General features: G+C 32.9%; 3 protein-coding genes across 5 annotated transcripts; 2 read left to right on the forward strand and 1 right to left on the reverse strand.

The window, feature by feature from the left end:
• Positions 1 to 4,037: 4,037 nt before the first annotated feature.
• LOC133778053 (uncharacterized) lies at positions 4,038 to 7,795 on the forward strand. The gene is made up of 5 exons (XM_062217874.1): positions 4,038 to 4,716; positions 5,045 to 5,143; positions 5,928 to 5,972; positions 6,692 to 6,829; positions 7,276 to 7,795. Exons 1-5 carry the CDS (start codon positions 4,312 to 4,314, stop codon positions 7,636 to 7,638), a joined length of 1,050 nt encoding a protein of 349 aa, XP_062073858.1. The 5' UTR covers positions 4,038 to 4,311; the 3' UTR covers positions 7,639 to 7,795.
• A 6,744-nt stretch (positions 7,796 to 14,539) lies between these two features.
• On the reverse strand, positions 14,540 to 15,629 carry LOC133779852 (uncharacterized). The gene is made up of 2 exons (XM_062219754.1): positions 15,123 to 15,629; positions 14,540 to 15,007 (listed from the first exon to the last, which is right to left on the reverse strand). The coding sequence occupies exons 1-2, from the start codon at positions 15,627 to 15,629 to the stop codon at positions 14,540 to 14,542; spliced, it is 975 nt and encodes a 324-aa protein (XP_062075738.1).
• Positions 15,630 to 19,247: 3,618 nt separating this feature from the next.
• Positions 19,248 to 24,307, forward strand: LOC133778054 (DNA repair endonuclease UVH1). Of its 3 annotated transcripts, none has more exons than XM_062217877.1 (9): positions 19,248 to 20,196; positions 20,514 to 20,740; positions 20,849 to 20,937; positions 21,118 to 21,279; positions 21,804 to 22,610; positions 22,894 to 23,004; positions 23,083 to 23,277; positions 23,429 to 23,652; positions 23,919 to 24,307. In XM_062217877.1, the coding sequence occupies exons 1-9, from the start codon at positions 19,337 to 19,339 to the stop codon at positions 24,127 to 24,129; spliced, it is 2,886 nt and encodes a 961-aa protein (XP_062073861.1). In that variant the 5' UTR covers positions 19,248 to 19,336; the 3' UTR covers positions 24,130 to 24,307. The 3 variants fall into 3 exon arrangements, with proteins under 3 accessions (XP_062073861.1, XP_062073859.1, XP_062073860.1); XM_062217875.1 differs by having other exon boundaries at positions 19,249 to 20,196; positions 23,083 to 23,343; XM_062217876.1 differs by having other exon boundaries at positions 19,249 to 20,196; positions 20,852 to 20,937; positions 23,083 to 23,343.
• The last annotated feature ends 1,632 nt before the right edge of the window (positions 24,308 to 25,939 follow it).

Raw genomic sequence — 25,939 nt, forward strand, 5'->3', positions numbered from 1 at the left:
ATGATAAGTTCAAGTAAGGCCAAAGCTTACTTTTGTCTATATAAACACACATATATGAATGTCAGGAGACTAAAAGCATAGTAGACAAAAGAAGGGTCTTAATTCTAAACCTGTTAAGGCCAAAGTCTATCGAAAAAGAAAAGCATAACTAGTTTAAAGTAAGTGTTCAAGCTAAGTTAAACTCAAAGAGTGTTGTTATTTGGCACCTTAAGGTGTCTAACACCATATGAGGTGGCACCCTATGGTTGATTAGCGATACCCTATAATATTTATTAAATTCAAATATGTGAGATCATATATTGGATTGTACCAATATCAGTATGTTATCTCGTTGTGGTGTTGAGCACCAGTAGTCCCTCTTATCAATTCTCAAACTCAAATGACCCAACATTGAATATCATAAATAAAGTTCAAGCATATTTCAGTCATGTTCTTTGTTCTAGTCCCAATGCACAAACCTACATGTATACATATATATAGGAGAATTCTTCTATAGGAGCTTCACTTTAAACCCTACCGGTGAGACTCTTCACTGTTCTTGACTCGTGAATAGTTTTCGGCACGATTTTTTTGTATGACCGTGTATATTGTAGTTGTTTAGAGCATCCTGCAAATTTTCAGAAAATTCTGAAAAGTTTACAGTACCGAAAACTAGGTCCAAACATGTTGTTTTCCACGCACATAAAAAAAATTAGTCACACGTGCAACAAAATGTTCAAACCTAGTTTTCGGTACTGTAAACTATTCAAAATTTTCTAAAAATCGTGTCGATGCTCTAAATAGCTACAATATACACGGTCATAAAAATAAATCGCGCCGAAAACTATTCACTTTATATATATATGACAATTCTCCTATAGGGGCTTCACTTTAAGCCCTACCGGTGGGGCTCTCAGTGTTCTTGACCTTTGAACAATTTTCGACACGATTTCTTTTTATGACCGTGTATATTGTAGCTATTAAAAGCATCCTACAAATTTTCAGAAAATTCTGAATAGTTTACAGTACTGAAAACTAGATTTTAACATGTTGTTTTCTACGTCCATAAAAAAATTAGTCACGCGTGCAACATGTTTGAACTTAGTTTTCGGTACTGTAAACTATTGCAAATTTTCTGAAAATTTGCAGAATATTCTAAGTAGCTACAATATACATGGTCATAAAAAAAATCGCGTCAAAAACTGTTCACGGGTCGAGAACATTGAGAGCCCCACCAGTAGAGCTTAAAATGAAGACCATATAGGAGAATTCTCCTATATATATTAATCATATAACAAAAGAAAAAGCCATGAAGGCTTTGTGCAAATATTAAAAAAAATATCATGTTCATATTCAATGAAAGCCCAAGTCCGAAAGATCAAGGAGAATTAATCTTGCTCTCACTCTCTTTTTCTCTCTCGCATAAAAATAAAATGGATGAGACAAAGATTTTGGATATTCTAAAGTTACGTATAAAATCTTTGACAAATTTGCTTTAACATTACACAAACAATTTAGATAAGATATTTATAAAACTTTGCTTTAAAAAAATTCTCAAAATCAATTTATTGAAAGAAAATTGGAATGTAAAACAATAAAAAAATTATTCCAATTAAAGTCAAGTGTGACAAAATATAAAAATAACTAAAATACAAGTCATCATATCTTTGTCAAAAAAAATATTTCTTTCAAATATTATTAGATTCAATTTCAAATTATAAGATTTAAATTACTTTCACAAAAACACAAAATCTAAAGTAAATTTGAATTTTATTTCACAATTCTTATCAAAATAGAATTGTAAGTCCAATATCTCCAAACTTATTCAAGTAAGGTTAAAATTGAGTTTCAATTCAAAACAAACTCAAAATCTCCAAAGAATACAAATTTACAAAAAATATTATAAACTATGTTCTACTTGATTCCTCTAAAGGATATGTGGGCAACTTAATTGCTAAGTTTAGGTACAGTCACAAGCTCCCCAAGTTTCTCAATGTGGTCATTCACCTCAAATTTCCCAAATAAGGTCATTCACCTCAAAAATTGCAAGTGAGGTCATTCACCTCAAATCCCTACCTTAAATGGTGAGAATTTCCAAGTGAGTTAATTATTCACAAAATTCTCAAAGATACAAAAATTCATGAGCTACGCTCGACTTGATTCCTCCAAATGATTCGCAGGCAACCTAATTTCTAAGGTTAGGTACATTTACAAGCTCCCAGGTTTCTCAATGAGTTCATTCACCTCAAACCCCCACCTCAAATGGTAGGAATTTCCAAGTGAGTTAATTCTTTACAAAATTTTCAAAGATACAAAAATCTATGAATTGCATTTGACTTGATTCATTTGAAGGATATGTAGGCAACTTAGCTGCTAAAGCTAAGTGAAGTAACAAATACCACAAATTCTCAAAGTTCTCAAATATCAAACACAATTCTCAAAATTCTATAAAAGGTCATTCACCTCGAAATTTTTCCTAACTTCCAAAACATCAAATAATTTCATAATATGGTCATCTACCGTAATTTCGTAAATTTCTAAAATTACTATGGATTCCTAAATGGTCATTCATCGGAATTCTTCCACTCATTTTCTAAAATATCACATCCAGAACTACAAGTGGCTTGATCCCTTAACCAGAGTATGTAGGCAGCTTAGTCAACCAAATCTACTGAGTTCAGCCACAATTCCAAATTCACACAAATATTTCCAAAAATTAGAGAAATATTTAATCTAATCATAATTGGAATTAAAAGGTTTTCCTTTAAATAAAATGATTGTAATTAAGAGATTATTCTTATAATCTTGGATAGGTCGAGGAAAATTATGTTTTGCATTAATTTAATATTTAAATTTTAAAATTTTTGCCTAACATTCTCTAAGTTAGGATCCACCTCATCTAGGCTCATACATTAACACTAACATGTAATAAAAATAAGTAAATAAAATGATGCATTTTCGTTTGACTTCTTTTAATTTTTCAAACGTGAATCAAATTTACTTGTCAATTTTTTTTCCTTAATCAAAGTCTTTATGTTAATTTGAGGTTGTTTTAAGAATAATGGTAATGTTTGGCCAAAAAGTAGGCAGTATTTTGAAAATATTGAGATAAAATTGAACATAGCAATAGACCATCTCCAATGCAAGATGTAAATATTATGCTAATTTTAGCACAAAAAATGAGTTAATGTTAAATTTGGCTAAATATTTGCAATTGTGCTCCAATGCACAAGATACAAATTAACACACAAAAAAATTAATAATTCATTTAATATTTATTAAGAACATACAAAAATTAATATTTATTATCCAAATTATGTACCTCAAAAAATTTATCATTAAAAAAGATAAATAAAAAATAATATAGGGTTGGTCATTAATTGTCAACTACTCAGTTATAATAAGGGAAAATTACATAAAATACTAATTTTTGCTAAAAAATTACATTTTCACGGTCAAATATTTTTTTTTCAATTTTACAATTTTAAGAAATTTTTTACATTTTTACGGTTTTGTCTCTTTTTTTTTAGGTTTTTTTTGTGTTTTCACGTTGTTTTTAGTTTTTTTTTTTTTATGTTTAGTTGGTCTAGTTAGTTGTTTTCAAGTTTTTTCGTAGTTGTTTTTTCTAAAAACCGTATTTTCGTAATTATGAAACTTTGAAAATCGTATTTTTAAAAACTTAGTGCGTATTTTTGAAGAAAAAAAATAAGAACCGTAATTTTTTTTTTTAAAATGTGTATTTAAGAAAAAATATCTTATAATAATTAGTAGCAATATGTAAATAAAAAAATAACATTTATTGATGTGTCGAATTTAACTCATTTTATTTATATTTTGTGCCATTTGATACATTTTTTTAAGAATACTATTAGAGTTTTACTTTTTATAAGAAGTATTAAATATGACATAACCAAATTTTTTACACTCCATTAAATGCTTAGCAATAAATAAATTGGCATACAACTAGTTTACTACAACATTTGGCATGACAATATGGGGTTGCGTACGACGTCGTTTGACAATGTACAAGCTTTGAGACATTGTCGTGTCGTGGGAGACCGTTGAAAGTGAAACACATCTGCGAAAGATATCATTGATTGGACTTCGTTCAAGTCTCCCTCAGCTGGCTGCTCTGCTACCCTCTTCTTCTCTTTCGTCGGAATCTATAAAAACACTCTGCTTTGCTCTACTTTCTCTGTTTTATTTCTTCTCAGTCAACGCCCACCAAAACAACAAAAATGTCCAAAAGTGTCTGATTTCTTCCTCCTCAAAATCTGAAACCAGAACAAAATCCACTTCTGGGTATTGCTCATCTCCCTCAAATTCATCAAAATGCCTCGAAGAAACACGGACCCAGAAGCCACCAATGGCTCCATTTTTGCCCTCCTATGTTCGGCTCTGATCTCCTGCGTTCTGGTCTACGGTTTCTTATCCGTGGTCCTCAGACCCAGCGACTTTTACACCACCTCGTCAACACTTGAATTGGTTCAAGGGGATGCCGGTGGCAGCGGTGCGGATGGAGATTCGAGGGATGAGAATGGAGAGTGTTGTAGGGGAGTCGAGAATCTGGAGCTCTGGGGAGCTGCGGTTAAGTGGGGATCCGAGTTTAAGTTCAACACTTCTGACGAGTGTTGTAAGGCTTGTAAAGCCATGTGTACTGGCAATGATGGCCCTTGTTTATGTGACACTTGGGTCTTCTGCGGGAATCAGAAGACTTGTGGCTCCAAATTTGGTGAGGTGGGTTGAGTTGAGTTCAGTTTCGAAGCCTTTGTATACATGGTCAACGGTTAAATTTTTCTTCTGTGATTTTGGTCTTTCTTGCTTTAAATGGTTAAAATAGGCCAAATTATTGAAACTTTCTGAGTTAAGTATTGTGGGGTTTCGTTTATATTGGCGTTAGCTATAAGCTAATTTGTGTTACTTTATAGAAATTAAAAAAAAAAAAAGATTTATTCTTTATGCTGTCTGCGTTTGATGCACAAACTGTGAAAGCTTTTCCCTTTTTCTAAGGCTATTTTATTAGCACGTGATTTTGAGTTTCTCTGGATTCACTTTGTGAATGTAGTGCTGGTTAAAGAAGCAGAAGGACACCTATGTTCCAGATCGGCAAGAAGCAGGTCATTCAGTTAGTTGGACGTCTGGAATCATCTTTGGAAAAGGAGAGGTATATAATTATATATATATATATATGTATATATATTTATAAATCTACTGAACATTGTGTTATTGAACTAGCATTTATTGTTCTATTCTTGCACTTATTGGAAAATGTTGTAATTGTCTGATGTAAGTTTGGTGGTTAGTATTGATTTTATTGCTGAGTAGATCTGCATTCCATGAACATAACTGTCAATAGTTAACTAGTCCGTGAACAGTTCTCAATCATGCAAAGGCTGTTTTCCTCTTTGCTTTTAGGCTACAAGACATGTTTGGTTATAGTTATAGGTGGGAGTTTCATTTGTAACTGTTGTGTTCAAATTAAAAAGTAACCAAAATAATAGGCCACCATGGTTTAATTAAATAGCTGCTGAGTAAGTTCCCCGGCCGTGGAATGGCTCACTGTGAAGTTATTCCCCTCATTTGGAAGACTAATCAAGCTTGGTTTGGGTTCTAGGATCATTGTAAGTAACAAAGTGTAGCTTCAGCTAACCAAAGAATCTAGTGCAGATAATGAATAAACTTCTATTACTTGGAAATAGGATTGGATTTTATCAAACATTGTAGCTTTCGGAATATAGTTGTTAGAGTTCGCACAGTTATTTTGATTTGATTGAGAAGAAGAGACCCTAGAATTCTTTTCTTAATACAAGCCCTTGTTAAAATTGGAAGTTATTGTTGTAATCTTTATTTATTTTACTTTATTTGTGTATTTTGTTATCTTCACTCTATTGTTGTTGAATTTCTAGCAATTCACCAGGTTGTTTCATACATGCCTTTCCTGTTTTCAGGGAATTGTTGGGATGAAAACAAAACATGGAGTTCTCCATATAAAGGTAACTATTAGTGCACTTAGTAGCTAGACAAAAATATCATATATAACCAGATGGAATTTATTTTTCATGATGACTTGGCTTCATTTCTGTGTCTTCATAAATTTTTCACTGCTTTTAATATTTTCTTTTTAATGGTAAAGGATTTAGAGCCAATTTCAAGAAAACATGTGGATCGGCAAAAAATCCAGTTGCAATGAACAGTAGAGTTCATGATTTTAATATGCTGATTAGAGTAAACCAACTACCAATATAATGTAAAGGAGTCTTTTTCTAATTTTATTAAATCGTAAGGTGCATATGAAAACAAATAGTAAGCCCATTTGGGTGAAAAGCTATTGAAATGAACATGCTTAGGAGGCTAAAGCAAATAATTAATATAGAATGACACTAGGTTCTGGAGTAAATCCTGATCATAGTCAGAAATTTAGCACATTACTATCGATAAATGATTGCGTTTGAAATTCAGTTCAATTCCTATATTTTGTTCTTTGTTGCAAATGCTGATATCAACTGTCATTAATCACTTATTCTAGGGTGTTAGATTTTTGTTAATCACTTATTTTTCATATTTTCGGAGTATGCAACTCAATTTCTATTTACTTTTGTCCTCTTCAATCAAGTAAAATGTCAAAATACTTGTTCAAAATTCAAGTCGTTGACTTGGTGTTAATTCAGTTCCTAACAGTTTCCATTCATCTGACGATACTCATTTGATGCAGCTTTTCCCAGATTGCGCCCCTCATTCTGTAGCCTACATTCTGGAGCTCTTGAAATTGCGGCATTGCGCAGGTTGTGAATTCTATCGCGCAGAAAGCAGAGGCGAATCTTGGGATTCAGAAGGAAACCACATAGACAAGGTTAGACTTGAAATTTGTTTACTTTGCCAAAAGTTGATGTAAGGACTGCCATGGATTTTTCAACCTGCGCTGTACAATCTTGTGCTGTAGTCTTGTATCCTCTAAGGTCTATTTCTGATCTGTTGTTTGGATATGTGGTCGGTTGCAACTTATGATCTCACATCGGCTGCCAATTGTGTAATTTGATGATTCAGAAAACAAATATGTGAAAAGAAGTAAAACATAACAAAGAGATCAATAAAAGTCTATTTATTTGATTTGCATTTTCACCTAAGCATCATACAAGAACTATGTTATAGACCCTTTGTTGCCTTTGAACTTTCTTTCAAATAATATGAAGTTTCAACAGACTGGGCTATGTGTTAGCTGTTAATCTATGTTCATGTTCTACTCATTTTAGTTTTGTTTGTTTTTGCATTTGATCATTCTCTTTTCAATTATCATAGGCTCCACATGGTCCCCCATTTGCACTGATCCAAGGAACACTGGAAGCCATGGGAACTCCATTCAAGAAGATCCCAACGGAAATTTGTCCAACCATTAAACGGGGTTCGGTAGCCTGGATCAGTTCTGGCCCAGAATTCTTTATTAGCCTTGCAAACCACCAAGAATGGAAGAAAACATACACTGTTTTTGGTTCTGTTCTTCCTGAGGACATGAAAATCGCAGAGAAAATCGCTCTCCTCCCCGCTGTACCAGATGTTTGGAACAATATCAATGTCTCCGTCTTGGAACAGCCTGTACCGTTGTTGTTGCAAAGGATCGAGAGGAGCCATGGAGATCTTACCACAAGTGTAGAATCAGATTGAGAAGTTCATATTTTTTTTTTCTGACATCTTTATATAAGTTTGATCTTTTCCTTTAAAAGAAAAAAAAAGGAAGAGAAATATTTTATATACATTTGAGCTATATTGGATTCAATATTTACTTCTTTCTTGGAGCAATAACACACGATCTTTTGGTCTATTTGTCTGATGTGTAGTAGTATTATAGAATCAAGATTGTGGAGGTCCATTTTTCATGTTTCAAATTATCTTAACTAATAATAGAAGAGTAGCACATCATTTTAAAATAAATAAATAAAATTAGAAACTAATTTAGAGTTATAAATTGAGATACTAAAATTAAATTGAAAATCTTTATACACAACCATGATCTATCTATACATAATTTTAAAACATTGTGGTTTTAAGTATAATAGTAGTGTTATTTTGTTTTTTGTTTTTTGTTTTTTTTAATCGGTAAGGTTTTTTTTTTTGACAAATTATTTTGGTAAGTTATTATTTATTTATTTTTTAATGGAGAAAGTTATTTTAAATAGAGGAATTTACATGAAATATGGGAAAATTCAATAAAATTTGATATATATGGCTTTTTTTTTTGTGCATTTTTTATGGTTTTTTTTGTTGTTTAACTTTTTGATGGGTTTTGTTTTTCCATATTTATCAAATAAATTATTTTGTATCCCATATTTTTTTGTATAAGTTTATTTATTCTATCTGGAAATTTTTGTGAGGGAATTTCAGTCTTTTTAAGTATTATTTTTTTTTTTATTATTTTGGGAAACAATTTTTGTAAGAAAATCATAATTCAATAGTTGTTTCTTATGCATTCATGTGAATTTTTGTGAGGGCTTTTCAGTCATTTTAAGTATTATTATTATTATTTTTCTTTTTTTTTGGAAAATAATTTTTGTAAGAAAATCAATTCTCAATATTTTTATCTTATGCATGCAGGTACTCGAGTACCTATATTTTCTATTGTTTTTTTATCTTCATTATCACGTTTTCTTCATTTTATCAGTATATTTTATTCAACAATTGTTGTTTTGATATTTGTTCTTAGTTTTCTTTCTGTTTTAGGGTTTTTTTGAGTTTATCGTTGTGGATTTTGTGCCTTCTGTGTGTGTCTTCGTCTCGGTGAGTACCTGGTTTCAGGTGTGTATTTACAGTTTGCTTCAGTATCACGTTTTTTGTATATCGTTTAGTTCGAATTTTTTCTTTCCTTCAGCATTTGATTTTTTGTGTTGATTTCTTCTTTTTGTTCTTTTTTTAGGATTTTATAAGTTTCTCGTTGTGGATTTGTGCCTCTTTGTGGTGTTTTCGTCTCGGTGAGTACCCGGTTTCAGGGTTTATTTTTTTATTTTTTTAATGTATATTTATTGTTAATTTTGCTTTGTATTATCTATTTTCTGCCGTGGGTGGTTGTTTTTTAATCTGTGTTAATGGTGGTTTTTATTTTTTGTGCACGATTTTATCGTTAGTTTTTAGTGGGGGTTTTGTCAGTTTTTTATCAGTTTTTTTTTTTGGGAAGTTTATGGGTAGTTATTTGTAATTTGTGCTCTGTATATATATATATATATATATATGTATATCTGTTATTCTTTTTCACTTGTGTTGTTTGTTTTTTTATGCAGTGCATTGTATATTTTAAATTTCAAAGTTGTGTCATGGATCACTCTGGTGAAGTTGGTGGTATTTCTGGTTTTGAGAAGAAAATTTCTGGTATAGTAGAGGATGAATCGAAGAATGTAGGGGATGATGTTGGCGAGATTCTTCCTCGAAGGAGTAACGTTACACATTTGAAGTCTGTTGCAAGGAAGAAGAGTAAATCCCATTTCACTGTTGCAAGGAAGAAAAGTAAATCCCCTTCCACTATTAAACAAACGAAGGATTCGTGTGCATCTGGTAGTAAGGATGCTGGAGATGATTCTCATGAGACTAAACATGTTGTGGTATGTGTTTATTTTTTTAAGTATAATAATCAAAAATTGTTCATCTGTTTATGTTACTGTTATTGTGTTTCACATTCGGTGGATTGTGTTTGTTTTATTTTTTTATGGTTGTGTATCTGGTTTCTTGTAGATTTGTAGTTAATTTGCATAATGTTCATTTTTGTTTGTGTTTGTTTTATTTTTATTGTTGTGTTTTTTTTGTTGTTAAACTGTTTTGTTTTCTTTGTACCTGATTACATGTGTAACTGGTTACTTGCAGATAACAGTGAAAGATTTTGCTTAATGAGTTTGTAACTGGTTACCTTAGTGAATGAATTTATATATATATATATATATTTCAACCATACAAAGTTAAATACATATAACTGGTTTTATAAATGTAAAGTACTTATTAATTTTTCATGTTTATATTTTTTGAAACTGGTTACATGTTTAATTGTTTTGTTTTTTTCTTCTGCAGGCTCATTTAAAGATAAATCCCTCCAAGAGGTTTGGTAGTAAGGTTCAACATTTTAATGACAAGAGTGTCATTAATGACTTGAAATCTAAGTTGACCAAAAGTCAGAAATCATTGTTTAAGAAGACGCCATTTGGGCACTTTTTAGAAGTATGTGATATTCATTTCCAAACTCAACTTGCCCAGATTGTGTTGTTGAGAGAGGTGTCTCATGAGAGGGAGGAAGAGGAAATGTGGTTTAAGCTTGGTCGTAGAGTTTGTAGGTTTTCTGTTGAAGAGTTTGCTCTAGTTACGGGTCTTAAATGTGATGGTGATTTTGATTTAAGTCGTTTTCAAAAAAAGAAAGTTTTGTTTAAAAAAAAAATATTTGGTCGCTTTGTTGGTAAGGTGTCAAAGTCTGAATTACGAAATGCTTTTATTAGTAAGGATTTAGTTGATGATGATGATGTTGTCAAATTGGGTATAGTTCATATCTTAGTTAACTATTTGTACGGCTATACTAGTGAGAAGTTGGTTGATGATTTCTTTTTTGAGATGGTTGATCGAGATATTTATGAATTAGCAAATATTAGTTTTGGGAAGTTGGTATGGGATAGGAGTTTTCATTATTTGAAAATTGCTTTGAAGGGTAGAAATAAAATCTTTGATGGAGTTTTCGTTGATGGGAAGGTTGGCCTTCACCCTTACAAACTTCTTGGTTTTCTGATTGCTTTTCTTGTTTGGATATATGAATGTATATCTGAGTTGAGTCTTGAGTTTTGTCAACAGGTTGGGAAAAAATATCCATGTTTGTTGAATTGGAAGAGTAATGATAATGCCTTCTATTCAAACTTGGTGGCAAAGATTTTCAACAATCAAAAGGTATAATATTTTTGTTTTGTAACTGGTTACTTGCTAAATTTGTTTTATTCATTTTAGGATTTTTGTTTGTGTACCTGGTTTCAGTTGATGGTAACCAGTTTCTTGTTTTTTTATATATATATTTTTAATTTATTCAGTTGACTATCTTGAATGTCTATCCATCTTCTGAGGAGAGGAAGAAACCGGCAGTGAAGAAGTTTAAGTTTGAGCCTTTATACTTGCCGAAGGTGTGTGCTGAAGATGGAGATAGTAGTTCGGGTACCCAGGTACTGGTTAGTTTTGTTGTTTGTTTTAGTTAAAAAAAATATATTATTTTGTTTTGAAATTTATAGGTTTCTTTTTATGTTTATTTTTTGCTGTTTTGTAAATTATTTCATTATGTTTTTCCAGGTTGATAGTGAAAAGTTGAGACTGATTTGTGAATCAATCTCATCAATAAAAGCAAGCCAATAATCTATTATTAGTGATACTGCAGTTATGAGATCTGAGTTCATGGGGAAACTCAGTGATTTGTCTGCAATGATTACAAAAATTGTTGCAAAAAATTCTGAAAAAGTTGCAAGTTCTAGTGATGAAAGTGCTGGTTGTAATGAAGGGGAAAAGCCAGCTGATTTTGATAATGTTTCCTGTCCTATTTCTGATGATTCTAAGGTAACTTGTTTGTTTTTATGCTTTATTGTTTTTTTTAACCATTTTTTGTTGTAACCAGATTGTTTTTTTTTTTTTTTTTGTCTAGGATTGTGGGATGGATTCAGGTGAAGATTTTGATGGTAGTAAGGTAACTGGTTTATGTTTCTTAATAGTATGTTGTGTTTTTGTTAGTTTATTAGTGTAACCAGTTACTGTTGTAACCAGTTTCATTATTTATTTTAGGGTGTCGGGAAGGATTTAAATGAAAATTTTGATGCTGTTTATTCTAGGTTGGAGTTGTCAAATGTTGTGGGTGGAGAAAAGGTTTTGAAATTTATTTTTGTTTTATTTTTTGTATTATTTCATTTAAAATTGAATTTGTTGTAATTGATTTTATTGTTCTTCATCATAGGATTTTTCAAAGAAGCCTGAGTTCAGTTTAGTTGGTTTAAGTTTTGAAGAAGTATATGTGGATCCAGAGATTTTGAATGTTATTGATAAAACTGTTAAGTATGCAGAAGGAGAAAAGAGATTTAGTGGGAGTAAGGATGATTGGAAAGTTGTGATGGTTGGTGATGTTGATGAAGTTCCTGTTGCTATTGAAAAGAGGGAGCCTAAACCTAGTACTCATGTCAAATCTCCTTTTGTTACGGAGTTTGGTTCTTCTGAAGTAAAATAAACTGTAAAGAGGAAGGGAGAGGAAGTGGTGATTGTTAGGGATTGCTTCCATTTGAATATGAAATTGGACAGAATGTTTCAAAGAATGAATGCCTGGATTATATTTCTTGGATTGAGGATAAAATGATTTTTAAAAATAAGTATGTTTTTTTATATTTTGTTTAATATTATTATTCTTGATATTTAATTGTTTGTTAATATATATATATTTTTTGTTTTGAAGGAAGAATAAATCTTCTGATGTCAATAACATTATCAATCCACCGATGGATTATTCTTTTGTTAAAATTTCTGAGAAGATGTGGTTTTACAAGCTTCAAACTTGTGGGGAGGACCTTATGGACACTGTAAGTAACCAGGTTCTTGGTATAATATTTATTAATTAGTATTTGTTTGTTTAGATGTTTTGTTATTTTTGTTGATCATGGTTAAGAGAAGTAACTAGGTTCCTTTAGTATTGTGTGTAAACTGTTTTTATTATTTATGGGTAGTAATCAGGTTCTTGTAGTATTGTGTGTAACTTGTTTTTATTATTATATATTGGCTAGTAACCAGGTTCTTAACTTTTGTATGTTTATTTATTTTTTGTAGCATATCAATGTATGTTTTTATTACCTGAGGAAGAAGATTAAGTTGATTGATGGTTTGAACAAGAGGGTTACAACTACAGACTCTTGGTTTGATGCAATTATCAAGAGTTTGTATGATAACTTTGTGGCAGCCAAATGTGATTCAAGCAGCATTCGTTTTGATAACCTCATTTCAGATTACATTATTGGTGAATATTTGTTTTGTAACACTCCTTGGGTGGATGTGGATCATGTTCTTTTTCCTGTGCATGTCAAGGTTCAGTTGCATTGGGTTTTTATTCACTTTTCCATTAAGAGTAGGATGTTAACTGTCTACAACTCTTTGATGGGGAAGAAGAATGAGAGTATTGCTTTGTCATATGTAAAGGCTTATTCTGTTGTTTTACCATATTTTCTAGACTTTCTTGATTTTTATTGTTCTAGGAAAGATTTGGACTTGAATGTTGGTCCATATTCTACTGGGAAGAAGGATCCAATTGATTTTAACTTTGCCAAAGACTTGCCGTTTCAAGAGGATAAGTAAGTAACTGGTTTTTGTATATTATTGTTTATTTTTCTATTTTGTTTGTTTTAAATAATTTCATTTGTTGTTTTTTGTTTTTTTTTTTTGCAGTGATTGTGGAGTATTTGTTATCAAGTATACTGATTTGTTTATCCATGGGAAGATTGATGACATCCCAAAGAACATGGCTGCCAAAATTGCTACCTATCGTGATTATCTTGCCATTAACTTGTATAGTCATGCAAAACAGATTGGTGGGTACAAAACAGAAGATGATGCTCCATCAAAGAAATCAAAGAGGAGGAGGAATTATAAGTAGAGATTTTGTAGTTTTTTTTTAGTTGTATTAATGACCATGTCTTTTTTTTTTCTTTATTTAATAGTGAAATTGTGGTTTGTAACTAAATACTGTTTTAGTACTGTACTTATCTATGGTTTTTTTTTTTTTGTCAATGTAAATAATTGGTTTCACCTTCTGGCTTAATATAAAGTTTTTTTTAATGTATTTTATTTTAATGTGTATGTTTTTTTTTTCAATAGAGTTGGTGATTTTTTTTTAAAGTTTGAAGATATTGTTATGTACATGTTTTTTTTCATATAGGTTTCAATTATTATTGTATGAAGATGGTGTAACCGGTTACTTCTGTTTTAGATAGTAAAAGTTATATGTTTCGGGTAATTGGTTATTGTTTCTTTAGTTTTTATTTCTATTTTTTTAATTATTTTTTGATATATTTATGTTTTTTTTTTTTTGTGAAAGATTTGTGATTATATAACTAGGTTTTTTAAGTCGTTGGTTACATTAATATAGTCGTTTGTTAAATTTACTTATAATAACTGCCTTTTTTTTTCTATTTTATGTGTTGTAACCAGGTACTTGAATCTTCAGATTTTGAATATCTTGTGTTGGAACCAGGAAGTTGAGTATCAAGTTTATAATATTTATGTTTTTTTTTTTTTAAATTTGTGATTATATAATTATGTTTTTAAATCGTTGGTTTCATTTATATATAGTCGTTTGTTAAATTTACTTATAGTATCTGTTTTTTTTCTTCTATATTATGTATTGTAACCAGGAACTTGAGTCTTCAGATTTTGAATATCTTGTGTTTGGAACCATGAAGTTGAGTATCAAGTTTATAAAATGTAAAATGCTTCAAAAGTTTGTACTTTTATTGAAGTAGAAAACATTATGATATACAATTTTATTACATCAATTGAAATTATTGAAATTGTAGTATATCTATTCTTTAGAGAATTATTTGTCTATTTTCTTTGACTTTGTTGGATTTCGCTGCTTTGGGATTGGTTCATTCCTGCATGTTTTTCTATTATGTCCTGGCTGCACGCATCTTCCACATTTTATCTGCACCTTTGGTTCTCCTCTAGATCTGATTCTTTTCCTTCTAGGGCGACCTGGTGGTTTTCTTGATTTTGGTGGTAGGACAATTTTCTTTAAAGTCTCTGGCAGTGTCCATTCGCTTTCATTTGACAATGGATGAACAGTTGACTCATATGTTGCTTTCATAGTTGTAGTTTTGTAGTAATCAGCAACATAATCATATGTTTTCAGCCGTGTTTTGGCGAATACTGCTATTGCATGTGCACATGGTATTTCATCTTGTTGGAACCTTTTGCATTCACATGTTTTCTCCATTAGGTTGACCAAAAAATTTCCTTTCTGTTCAACCACAACTTGGTACAGTATAGTGTTTATTGGGAAGACCTGTTTATTTTAGTAGAGGAATACATGTTAGAAACTGGATACTGTGATATTTTTTAGTAACTGGTTACTAAAAGTTTTGGTAAATAATATTCAGTGCTCAATATATGTCAGGTACCTGAAATTTAATGGCACGAATAAAGTTTTCTCTAAGCACAGTTTCAGTATCTGTTGTTACTTGTGTGAATGTTCCATTTGCTTCGTTACCATTTTTCCATACCCATTTTTGAACTAAACTTCGAAGGTCTTCCATCATTGTAGTGATTGGCAGCGTTCTTGCAGCTTTCAATGCAGCATTTATTGATTCGGCTATATTTGATGTCATCATTGTATATCTTCTTGTTGGAGCATGGCATCTAGACCAAGTTGAATATCCAATTTTTTGTAAATATGGTCTTATGCGTGTTTCAATCTTGTCTATTTCATGCATGTAGTGCTCAAATGATTGTACCCTGTATGCCTTTGCTGCTTTGACAACGTTTAGGTTTAGGTCCTCCCCATGGACACCGAAATTGACTTTGATGTTGTTTAACAGGTGGAATATGCATGCTCCATGAAAAGCTTTTGGGTATACATCGTCTATAGCATTTTCTATACTTTTGTGCTTGTCTGAAATGATTGTCATACCTTTTTGCAAAATCACAATGGAGTAACTGGTTATTCTGTCTGTACGCCCTGATTTTCCCACGGGCTGATTAGCAGGCCGAGCTTCGGACTAATCATAGTTAGTCCATAAACATCCCCCAGACCGGAGCTCCTGTCTTGAGGTCGTACCCCCCTTAGCTCGAGGAATCCTCAAGGACTCGCCAAGACTCGCCAGGACTGGAGCGAGGAATCGGAAGGCCGAAGGTCGGGTCAAATGCGCAGCTCGTGGTACGAGCTAGATATGGAGGCTATGACCTCTTGTAAAGTCAACACACGCAAGATAAACGTGCATATATCTGACATCACGTGTCCGATATCTCCCTGACTTCTTGGACACGCAGCAGGAACGTGCGTGTTCAAACACCCACGGCTGGATTGGGTCGTGCGGCCCATTATCTCCTTACCTATCGATTTGACCACACTTATGTGTCAGGTTTAGGAATTAATCATGAATGTCACAGAGTTGATAAGACAAATAAGAAGGTCACGGGATGACCTCCTTACCAACTTCCAGGTGCCTTCTCCTATAAATATGGAGACCCTGGGAGTTGATAAGGGTTGGAAAAATAATCCCTTATAAGAAATACTTTGTAACCAAATACTGAGTATAGATCAATAATATTGACTAGTGGAGTAGAAGGATTTTAACCTTTAAACCACTTAAAAACCGTGTCTTGAGTCACCACGTTCGCCCCCAAAGATCGTACATCTATTTCGGTTCACGTTTAGCACTAATCATTTTCTCTCATTCTCTTAATTACCTGTTGGCGAAGAACCGCGTCAACACTGTCCTAATTGAGTAACTGGTTTCATTAATTTATATGACTGTTATTTTTTTTACACTGTTTTTACTATTTTATTGCTGTTATTAAACTGATAATTTTATGTGTTTAGTTTGTTTCAATAAGAATATAAAAAAGAAAACAGTACCTTCTCTTTCTCCATATGTCTCCTTTAGCTTTGTGAAAAATCATAACCATGATGAATCATTTTCAGAGTCTCTTATTCCAAAGGCTAATGGAAATATGTTGTTGTTAGCATCCATTGTTGAAGCAGTGAATAAAGTTCCCCCAAATGATGTCTTCAAGTAAGTTCCATCTATCACAATGACTGGCCTACAGTGTTTCCATCCTTTGATGGAATTTACAAATGCTAGGTACATATATTTGAAGTGATCTTTATTGTCTGTAACCAGGTGCGTTATTGTACCTGGGTTCGAGACTTTTAGCATGTGAAGGTAGATGGGAAGTTTTTGGTATGAATCATCTTGGTTTCCCCTTGCCAATTCTAAAGCTTTTTCTCTTGCTCTCCAGGCTTTTTGGTACCCCATTGAAACACCATAATCATCAAGCATGTCGTTGATTATGTCATGTGGTGTGTGTAATCTCTTTATTGACATGTATTTTGATTTTATTAGTTCCCCAATGACATTGCAATTAGTCTACTTGTGGTCTTCCATAATGATATCCAAGGAGCAGGTGTGAGTTTTTACATACTTTCTGATTTTAAATGTTTCTGTTTTCCTGAACTTTGAAGCTCTAAGTAACCAGTTACAATTGTCATCCACACAGGTTACCAGGTACTCTCTTGGTTCAGATCTTTTTGTCTTGAATTGGATGTTGTGGATCATAGCATAATAACATAGAGCAGATTTTAAGAGCTTTTTGTCCTTATAAATCTGGCCTTCTTCAACTTTGAAAATTTTATGATCAGTTATAATTTATGTTTCTTCTTCTCTTTTTCTTTTGTTTTCTTCTATTCTCTCTATGATAAATTATGCTACATCATCAGCTATGTCTGTAATATTTGGGAAGGTTTGTACCTGGTTATTTCTCGTGTAGGTTGCTTCGTCATATTGTAATTTTGTAGCTGATTGCTCGTTGTTTAGTTGAAGAACTAGCTTTTCTAAATCTGCGTTCTGTTTTTGTGTTTCTTCTTCATATGTATTGTGTTGAACAGTTTCAGCTATTGTTTGATCAACACTGGTGATGCATAGTGGTAGCTCAGTTACTTCATTTTGCTTCTTTTTCAGCTCAATGTAGAATAGGACTGAATTGTCAGTGAGTAATTTCATTGGTGGCATACCTGGTGATAACTGGTAACTCAGCTCAATATTTTGAATATTGCATTTTATCTCAGTTTTCACTAAATGAACCAAATTGTTTAGAGAACAATTTGTTGGTATTATCAGTCCGGTCATGGTGTAGTCATCATACTGATATCTATCTGTCCATTTTCCTCCAAAATGAATCAATGTCATTATGGACTCCATATCTGCAATATAGCACAACATAATTTTTAGTGTTGTTTAAAATGTATCTGGTTGTGTTAGTGAATGAATATTATCATATGTTGAAATTATTTAAGTAACCGGTTTCTTTTAGTGAATCGAGAACTATTTTCCAGGTTCTATAATTATTTATGTTGCATTATGTTCTGTTTTTGTGTGTGTAACTGGTTACTTTAGTGAATGTGTTGTCTTTTTTTTTTTTTTGATTTTTCAAATATGCAAAGTTAAAATTATATTATGTAACTGGTTTCATAAACGTAAATCATTTTCTATTTTTCCATTTTTCATGATAAAATATTATGCAGAATGTTATTATTATTATTTTTCGTATGTAATTGGTTACTGTATTTATTTTGTTGTTTTTTTTATATTATTATGTAGTATTTGAATTATGTAAATGTTGAATTTTTTTGTGATATAACTGGTTTCATGTGTGTAATTAAAAAAGTTTTGAAACAAGTAGTTTGAGTCAAGAATTTTCTCAGGAAGTAATTTGCAGATTCTTTGTGTAAATACTTTGCATGTCGTATATTTGAAAAAAGATTTGCTTACCTATTTGAGAAATCAGAGAAGTTGATGGACTTCTGATTTTGCTGATGTGAACGAAGGTAAAAGCAGGTGATGTAATCAGAGAAGAAGATCTAATTATTGGAAAAGAATCCAAAACCAGTTTCAGCTGCCGGAGAATAAGATCAATTGATCTGAAATTGAATTGAATGTTTAATTCGATGACTGGAGAAAGATGGAGAGAAACTGTGTGAAGATGATGTTACTGTCGGAATATTTACCAAGAGGAGACCAAGATGAGAGTAGCAGCCACCAATTCTTGATCGGATTTTGATCAAAAACAATGGAGAATATGAAGTTGTGATCGGAAAAAATGGTCGACGAATTGTAGTAGGCGGAAAATATTTTTCTTGATTGGCAGTGGGCGAAATCTTTTTCTTGATCGAAAAATATGGGAATCTGGTTTGTTAGTTTATGGGAATTCCATATTTATATTTTTGTATTAAGTGTGTATTACTATATTTGGCTTAATTATTTTTTTGTCCAATTTAAAGTTTAGTTAACATTTCCATATTTATGTTAAGTTCTCCTTTAAATACCACCAATTATACTTGTAACAAGATTATCATTTTATATCAAATTTCTTGAATTTCTTATATTATGAATTTGTACGTACATGCATTCTTATTAATCTTCAGTAGCCAATGAAAATATAAAAATAAAATTTTAGGAACTTTTACCTAAAATAAATATAGTTAGAAAATGACTATAACCTTCCCCCAAAACAAAAAAATCTGTCAGAAAGTGGTACCAAAGTTTTCAGTTTTCAGTCTCGTGTTTATAAAAGACTTCCCTCCCTCCCTCAAATTCTCAAACTCCAAAACGTAGAAATGGTACAATTCCATGAACAAATAATCTCAGAGCTGATCGAAGAACCTCCCAATGGCAGCGGCCTCGTTATCCTCTCTTCCGGCCTCTCTCTACCAAAGCTCATCTCCTCCCTCCTCCTCCTTCACTCCCCATCTCAGGGCTCCCTCCTCCTCCTCTCTCCCACCTCCGCCGCCCTCAAATCCCAAATCCTCCACCACCACAACCCCCATAACCGAATCTCCGAAATCTCTGCCGAACTCCCCGCTCACCAACGCTTCTCTCTCTACTCCTCCGGCTCCATCTTCTTCATCACGCCTCGAATTCTCATTGTCGACCTCCTCAACTCCAAAATCCCCACCTCTGCCATCGCCGGGCTGGTTATCCTCACCGCTCATTCTCTCTCCGAGACCTCCACCGAGGCCTTCATCGTCAGAATCTTCCGGTCCCTGAACCGCGATGCCTACGTTAGGGCCTTTTCCGATAAGCCTCACTCGATGGTTTCTGGGTTCTCTAAGGCCGAGAGGATCATGAAGTGTTTGTGTATTAGGAAGTTGCACCTTTGGCCTCGGTTCCATGTTTATGTGTCTCAGGAGTTGGAGAAGGAGGCTCCCGAAGTGGTGGATATTAGGGTTCCAATGGCTAAATACATGGTGGCGATTCAGAAGGCGATTTTGGAGGTCATGGATGGGTGCTTGAAGGAGATGAAGAAGACGAATAAGGTTGATGTTGAGGATCTGACGGTCGAGAATGGTTTGTTTAAGTCGTTTGATGAGATTGTGAGGAGGCAGCTGGACCCCATTTGGCACACTTTGGGGAAGAAGACCAAGCAGCTCGTCTCCGACTTGAAGACACTGAGAAAACTTTTGGACTATCTTGTTAGGTATATATACGTACATATATATATGTATACATAATTATTTGAACTGATGCAGTAATTTTTCAGACGAAAACTAGCTTCTTTACAATGCCAATTTTAATTTAATAATGGGATTTTGTGATTAAGCTTGACTTGTTATTGGGATAGGTACTTAGTTTGTCTTTTAGTTAACTGCAAGGGAAGTTATATATAACAGACACATATACATGTGAAACTTATATCCCGTTAGATTTTTGTTAGCTGAGAATAGTTACTTTGCAATGTAAATTTTGATATTATAATGGGTTTTGATGATTTATTTTGATTTTTTATTGGGGTAGGTATGATGCAGTGACTTATTTGAAGTATTTGGATACACTTCGAGTTTCAGAGAGTTATAGGTCGGTCTGGATGTTTGCAGAGTCAAGCTACAAGATATTTGAGTTGGCAAAGAAAAGAGTTTATCGTTTTGTGGCATCTGATGGTTCAAAATTAAGCAGTCCAAGTAAGAGTTCAACCAGTAAAAAGAGAAAATTGAAGGGGGGCGCTGATGATAATGAAAATAAAAGTATGAGATGACTAAGGAACTTTCTTCTTATCATTAATGAATATTTTCTCCTCGTTGTTATATTGTTACTTATCTGAATAGCTATTTCCTATTCACATTCCTGTGTAGAAGTTGGTGGCTCTTCATCAATGAACACGAATGTTTCAATTGTTTTAGACGAAGTTTTGGAGGAAGCACCGAAGTGGAAGGTGTTACGTGTGAGTGAGTGAGTTTCTGTTTCTATGCGGTCCATTAGATTCCTTAATCATTTTATAGCTATACTGTTCCGGTCAATTTGATTATGAGCTTAAAGCTTTGTAATTAAATATATTTTACTCATTATTTGTTTGATATCATGGAATAGATTTTTCTAAATCAATATTCTTTGATTTATTAAGGAGGTCCTTGAAGAGATAGAAGAGGAAAGACAAGAGCAAGCTTTGTCCAGTGAAGAACTTGTTAGGGACGAAGAGGTTGATAGTGGCATTGTTCTGGTGGCATGCAAAGATGAGCGCTCATGCTTACAACTTGAACAATGCATCACCAATGGTCCAAGAAAGGTTTTCTTTTTCTCAAGTTTGTACATCAGTTCGGTTCACTTTGTTGCATAAAGTATTGGAAAAGAATCTTGTATGATGATAAGTCTGACGATTCTGGTCATGCACTGATATTTCCACAATGCTTGTTCAAATGCATGATCAATTTATTATTATGAATGGTGTAAAACTTTAAATTTAGCTAAAAATACATGCAATTTTTTTTTTCATCTAGAACTCTATTTACCTTTGAAATCTTTGATCTTGATTCACTTTATTTTGGTGTCGAATTGATTAGTCTCTAGACTAGAGCATGTATTGCAACATGGGAATCATTGGTTACTCATAATTTCAAGCATATTTGTGCAAGTGGTACTTTATTTTTTAGGGCTAGACAGGGTGTATTACTAATTGGGTAAAGGAGGTTTTGGAGTCCCTTTTCATCTATTTTTTCTACTTCTTTTTGCAACTGATCACAAATACTCTTACACGACAAGCTAACTACTTATCATATAAAAAAAATTATAATTTGCTTATTTCTTGTGAAGGTCATGCAACAAGAATGGGAGAACTACTTGCTGAACAAAGTACAGCTGCGTGACTTGCAAACACGCTTTAAAAAGAAACCAAAGGAACCCAAAGGTTTTGGGATTCTTGATGGAGTTATGCCTGTAGCACCTGCACAAAATGCAGAACCTAGCGGTATAAACAAGCAGGAACATGGTGCACTAGTGGCGGCAGCATCAGAAATAAAAAACCGACTTAAAAATGATAATGTTGGAGTTGATCCTCAGCCTGAAGCTAGTGGCCAAGGAGGTGGAAGAGGAAAGCAAAAAGTAAGGAGCAAAAAAGAAATCCCAAACAATTGTAAGAGCCATGGTAATAAAGATAATAAGAGTAGTAAGAAGGCATTAGATGGATCTAGTTCAGAAAATGAAGGCCAAACTGATGAAGTTGATCCAGCAGCTGCAGGTGGTTTTTCAGAAGCCATATGTCATGTTGCATCCACAGACAAAGGGGTTCTGTGCAGACATGTTCAAGCGCCTGAAGCTACAGCTTCTGGAAATGCTAATAAACCAATACCTCCAGCATACTTTTATGCCCTAGAAAGTGGTCAACCTATACTTGACATTTTGAACCCTTCTGTTATTATTGTTTATCATCCAGATATGACCTTTGTCAGGGAGATTGAAGTCCACAAGGCTGAAAATCCATCTAAGAAGTTGAAAGTTTATTTTCTATTCTATGAAGATTCGACAGAAGTGCAAAAATTTGAGGCTAGCATACGTAGGGAGAATGGAGCATTTGAATCATTGATTAGACAGAAATCATTGATGATGATCCCAGTCGATCAGGTTTGGTTTTTTTTTTTTACCCCATCATATGGTTTTCTTTTTGGTATTCATTGTATGAGATATAGACACACCATTACAATTGTGTTCCCTTGAATTTTAGAACCTTAATTATCTAAAAGTTTAGCCCTGGTCTTCTCATTATCTCCTTTCAACTTTCCTTGGTGTCTACTTTATCTTCTGGTTTTTGTTTATTTAATTCTCGGTGAAAAGTTTCATTTATATAGCCTTCTGTAATTAAGGATCAGTGCCTGTATTTATGGGTATCAACTGGATTCTTTATCAGGATGCGCATTACCTGGGATTGAATTCTTCTGTAGAGGCACAAGGTACATCTTCCCAAAATTCCATAACCAGAAAGGCAGGGGGGAGAAAGGAAGCTGATAAAGAAATGCAGGTGAATGATTGCATCCTCTTCTGCAATATGTTTGTCTCTTGTCATACACTTATGTTTAATAATTTGGTTTATTTTCAGGTCATAGTGGACATGAGGGAATTCATGAGTAGCCTTCCAAATGTTCTTCATCAAAAAGGCATGCGAATAATTCCAGTGACCTTGGAAGTTGGGGATTATATTCTTTCACCATTTATATGTGTGGAGAGAAAGAGTATCCAAGATCTTTTCATGAGCTTCACATCAGGCCGCCTGTACAACCAGGTGGAAATGATGGTTCGTTTTTATAAGATACCTGTCCTCCTTATTGAGTTTTCACAGGATAAAAGCTTTTCATTTCAGGTAATGTAGATGAGATATATAGAATGGGGATAGGAGTTGAAAACTCAACTGTTTTGAATTTTGATGTATTTAATCAATATTGCAGTCTGCAAATGATATTGGAGATGATGTCACACCAACCAATGTTATATCAAAGCTGTCATTGCTAGTTCTACACTTCCCTCGCCTACGCATAATCTGGTCCCGCAGCATGCATGCTACTGCTGAGATATTTGCTGCACTCAAGGCAAATCAGGACGAACCTGATGAGGCGAAAGCAATGAGAGTTGGGGTACCCTCAGAAGAGGGCATTATTGACAATGATGTGAGGTAATTGACATGGATTATGTTTGTGTATTACTGCTTTGAGCTCGTACCCCAAACCTCTGAATGGCACAGGGGCAGTTATCTGGGGGAAGCTAGGTTTTGTAGAACTTGTGATCCTTATAGTCCCCTTAAAGATATTCCTTTCTGGTATTAGATGCATTGCAAACCTCTGGTTCCTGAGGGAAATGATATTTGTTATTCATTTACATTTAAGATGAGAAAAAAAAATGCCAAGTTTGATGTTTTACTATTTGGTTATCATATTACAGAGCTGAAAATTACAATACATTTGCTATGGAGTTTTTGAGACGACTACCAGGTGTGAGTGATTCAAACTACAGGGCCATTATGGATGGTTGCAAGAGCTTGGCAGAACTCGCACTCCTTCCGGTAGAGGGGTTAGCTGAACTAATGGGTGGTCATAAAGCTGCTCGGACGCTTAGAGAGTTCCTTGACGCCAAATATCCAACATTGCTGTGAAATTTCATTCTTTCCAATCTCCATTCAAATTTCAGCTTCTTGGTTTAAAGTTTAAACCTCAGTAGTCCTAGGAGAAAAAGAAGATTAGGTTACTAGATTTAAGTTGTAGAAAAAATGTCCCTTTCCAATTTCATATAACATACTTTTATTTTTCAATCAACCCAACCCATTGATGTCATTGTTTTAATCTCTCAAACTATATTATTTACATTGTCACTTTATTGATTTTTTTGCTTGGAATATTTACTGGTGAATTGCATGTCTGATAATTAAAAATAGGACACTGGTGGAATTTGCTTTATCCAACATTAAAACTTGTTTGTCATTTTTTAACAACGGGTGTTTATTTAATGATTTCTAAAAATAATTTTTTAGTTTTATTTTTTAAAACAAAATCTTAAATAAAAAATTAATAAATATATTTACAATAGAAAAGTTTGTAATAAATAATTAGATAAAGTAATGTGAAAGAAAAAGTTATGAAAAATAAGGAGAAATTTTGAAGAAAAAAAAATTAAGAAGAGATAAATTGATATAAGGAAAAAAAAAAATGAAAGAACTATACTAAGATAAAAAAAAAAAAAAATATAGGAAGTAATGAGAAAAAAAATAAATTAATGAAAAATAAAGTAATGTGAGTTAAAAATAATTAAAAGGTTATGAGAGAAAAAAAGTGATAAAAATGATTTGAGAATAACTAAAAACAATTTTTTTTGTTGTTCTCAAAATTATTATTTAGCAAATAAAATAATCGTCCATTTAAATATTTATATAATGTAGTGAGTTGGTTAAATTTTAATACCGCTTGAAGAGCTTATTTTGTGATGACATTTGTTACATAATATAGAAATCTTCACATATATGAAAGTCCATTTTCCTGGAGACCAAGATGCCACTCTTTGCTTGCTTAAATTTAAAATTTATATTTAAATATTTTTTTTTGTTTACTTTTTTTGTGTTTTTATAGTATATTATTATTTTTTGGGGAAAATACCAGTTTGACGCTAATGTTTTTTTCGAATACGCGATCAGCTCCTATGTTTATAAAATGCGTCAAAACAGTACTCTAGACCCGATTTTGGTCAAAATATTTTTAAATATAATATTTCATTCTCATCTCCTCAGCCACATTTTCCACTACTGTGAACCCATTTCATCTCCAATAACCCAAGAATTAATCTTATAATTGAAAATATTTTAACAAAAATCGAATCTAGGGTATTGTTGACCAGCGTTTTGGTCAACGGCACTGAGTCAATTTATACGATGGAATAAGAATTAAACAAACTGAAATCACGTAAACGACACAGAATTTTATAGTAGTTCAGCCCAAGAGTTGGTAATGACCTACATCCACTTGCACTTTATTAATCAAAGAGGTCTCAAACTCAAGATAAAACAGAAACAAGGTTCAACTGAGTTTCTTAAGCTGAGAGAAGAATACAATTCGAAGTGTTTTGTATGTAAAGTACGTACAAAAGAAATCTCTAGCCTTTTCTCTTGTAGTTTTCACTTAGGGTTAATGATTAAATGAACTCTATATTAATAGAGAGTCTCAATGGGCTATGGGCTCTTACAAACGAATCTAGGCCCTACACGTGTAAGTGTGGGATCAGTACATTCAGTTACAAATTCAAATAACACGAGAATAATACAATTTAAATATCAGTTACATAAATATCTTGGGATATTTGCTAGTATCTCGTGAAATCTGGATCTTCGGGTAAAAGTGACTTGCTCATCAAGCAAGTCTTGTACTTCGAGCAAGTTACTTGAACTTTGCTAAATAAGCTTTTATATTCCAATGTAA

The sequence above is a fragment of the Humulus lupulus genome, chromosome 5 (genome assembly GCF_963169125.1).
Source record: "Humulus lupulus chromosome 5, drHumLupu1.1, whole genome shotgun sequence".
Lineage (NCBI taxonomy): Eukaryota > Viridiplantae > Streptophyta > Magnoliopsida > Rosales > Cannabaceae > Humulus > Humulus lupulus.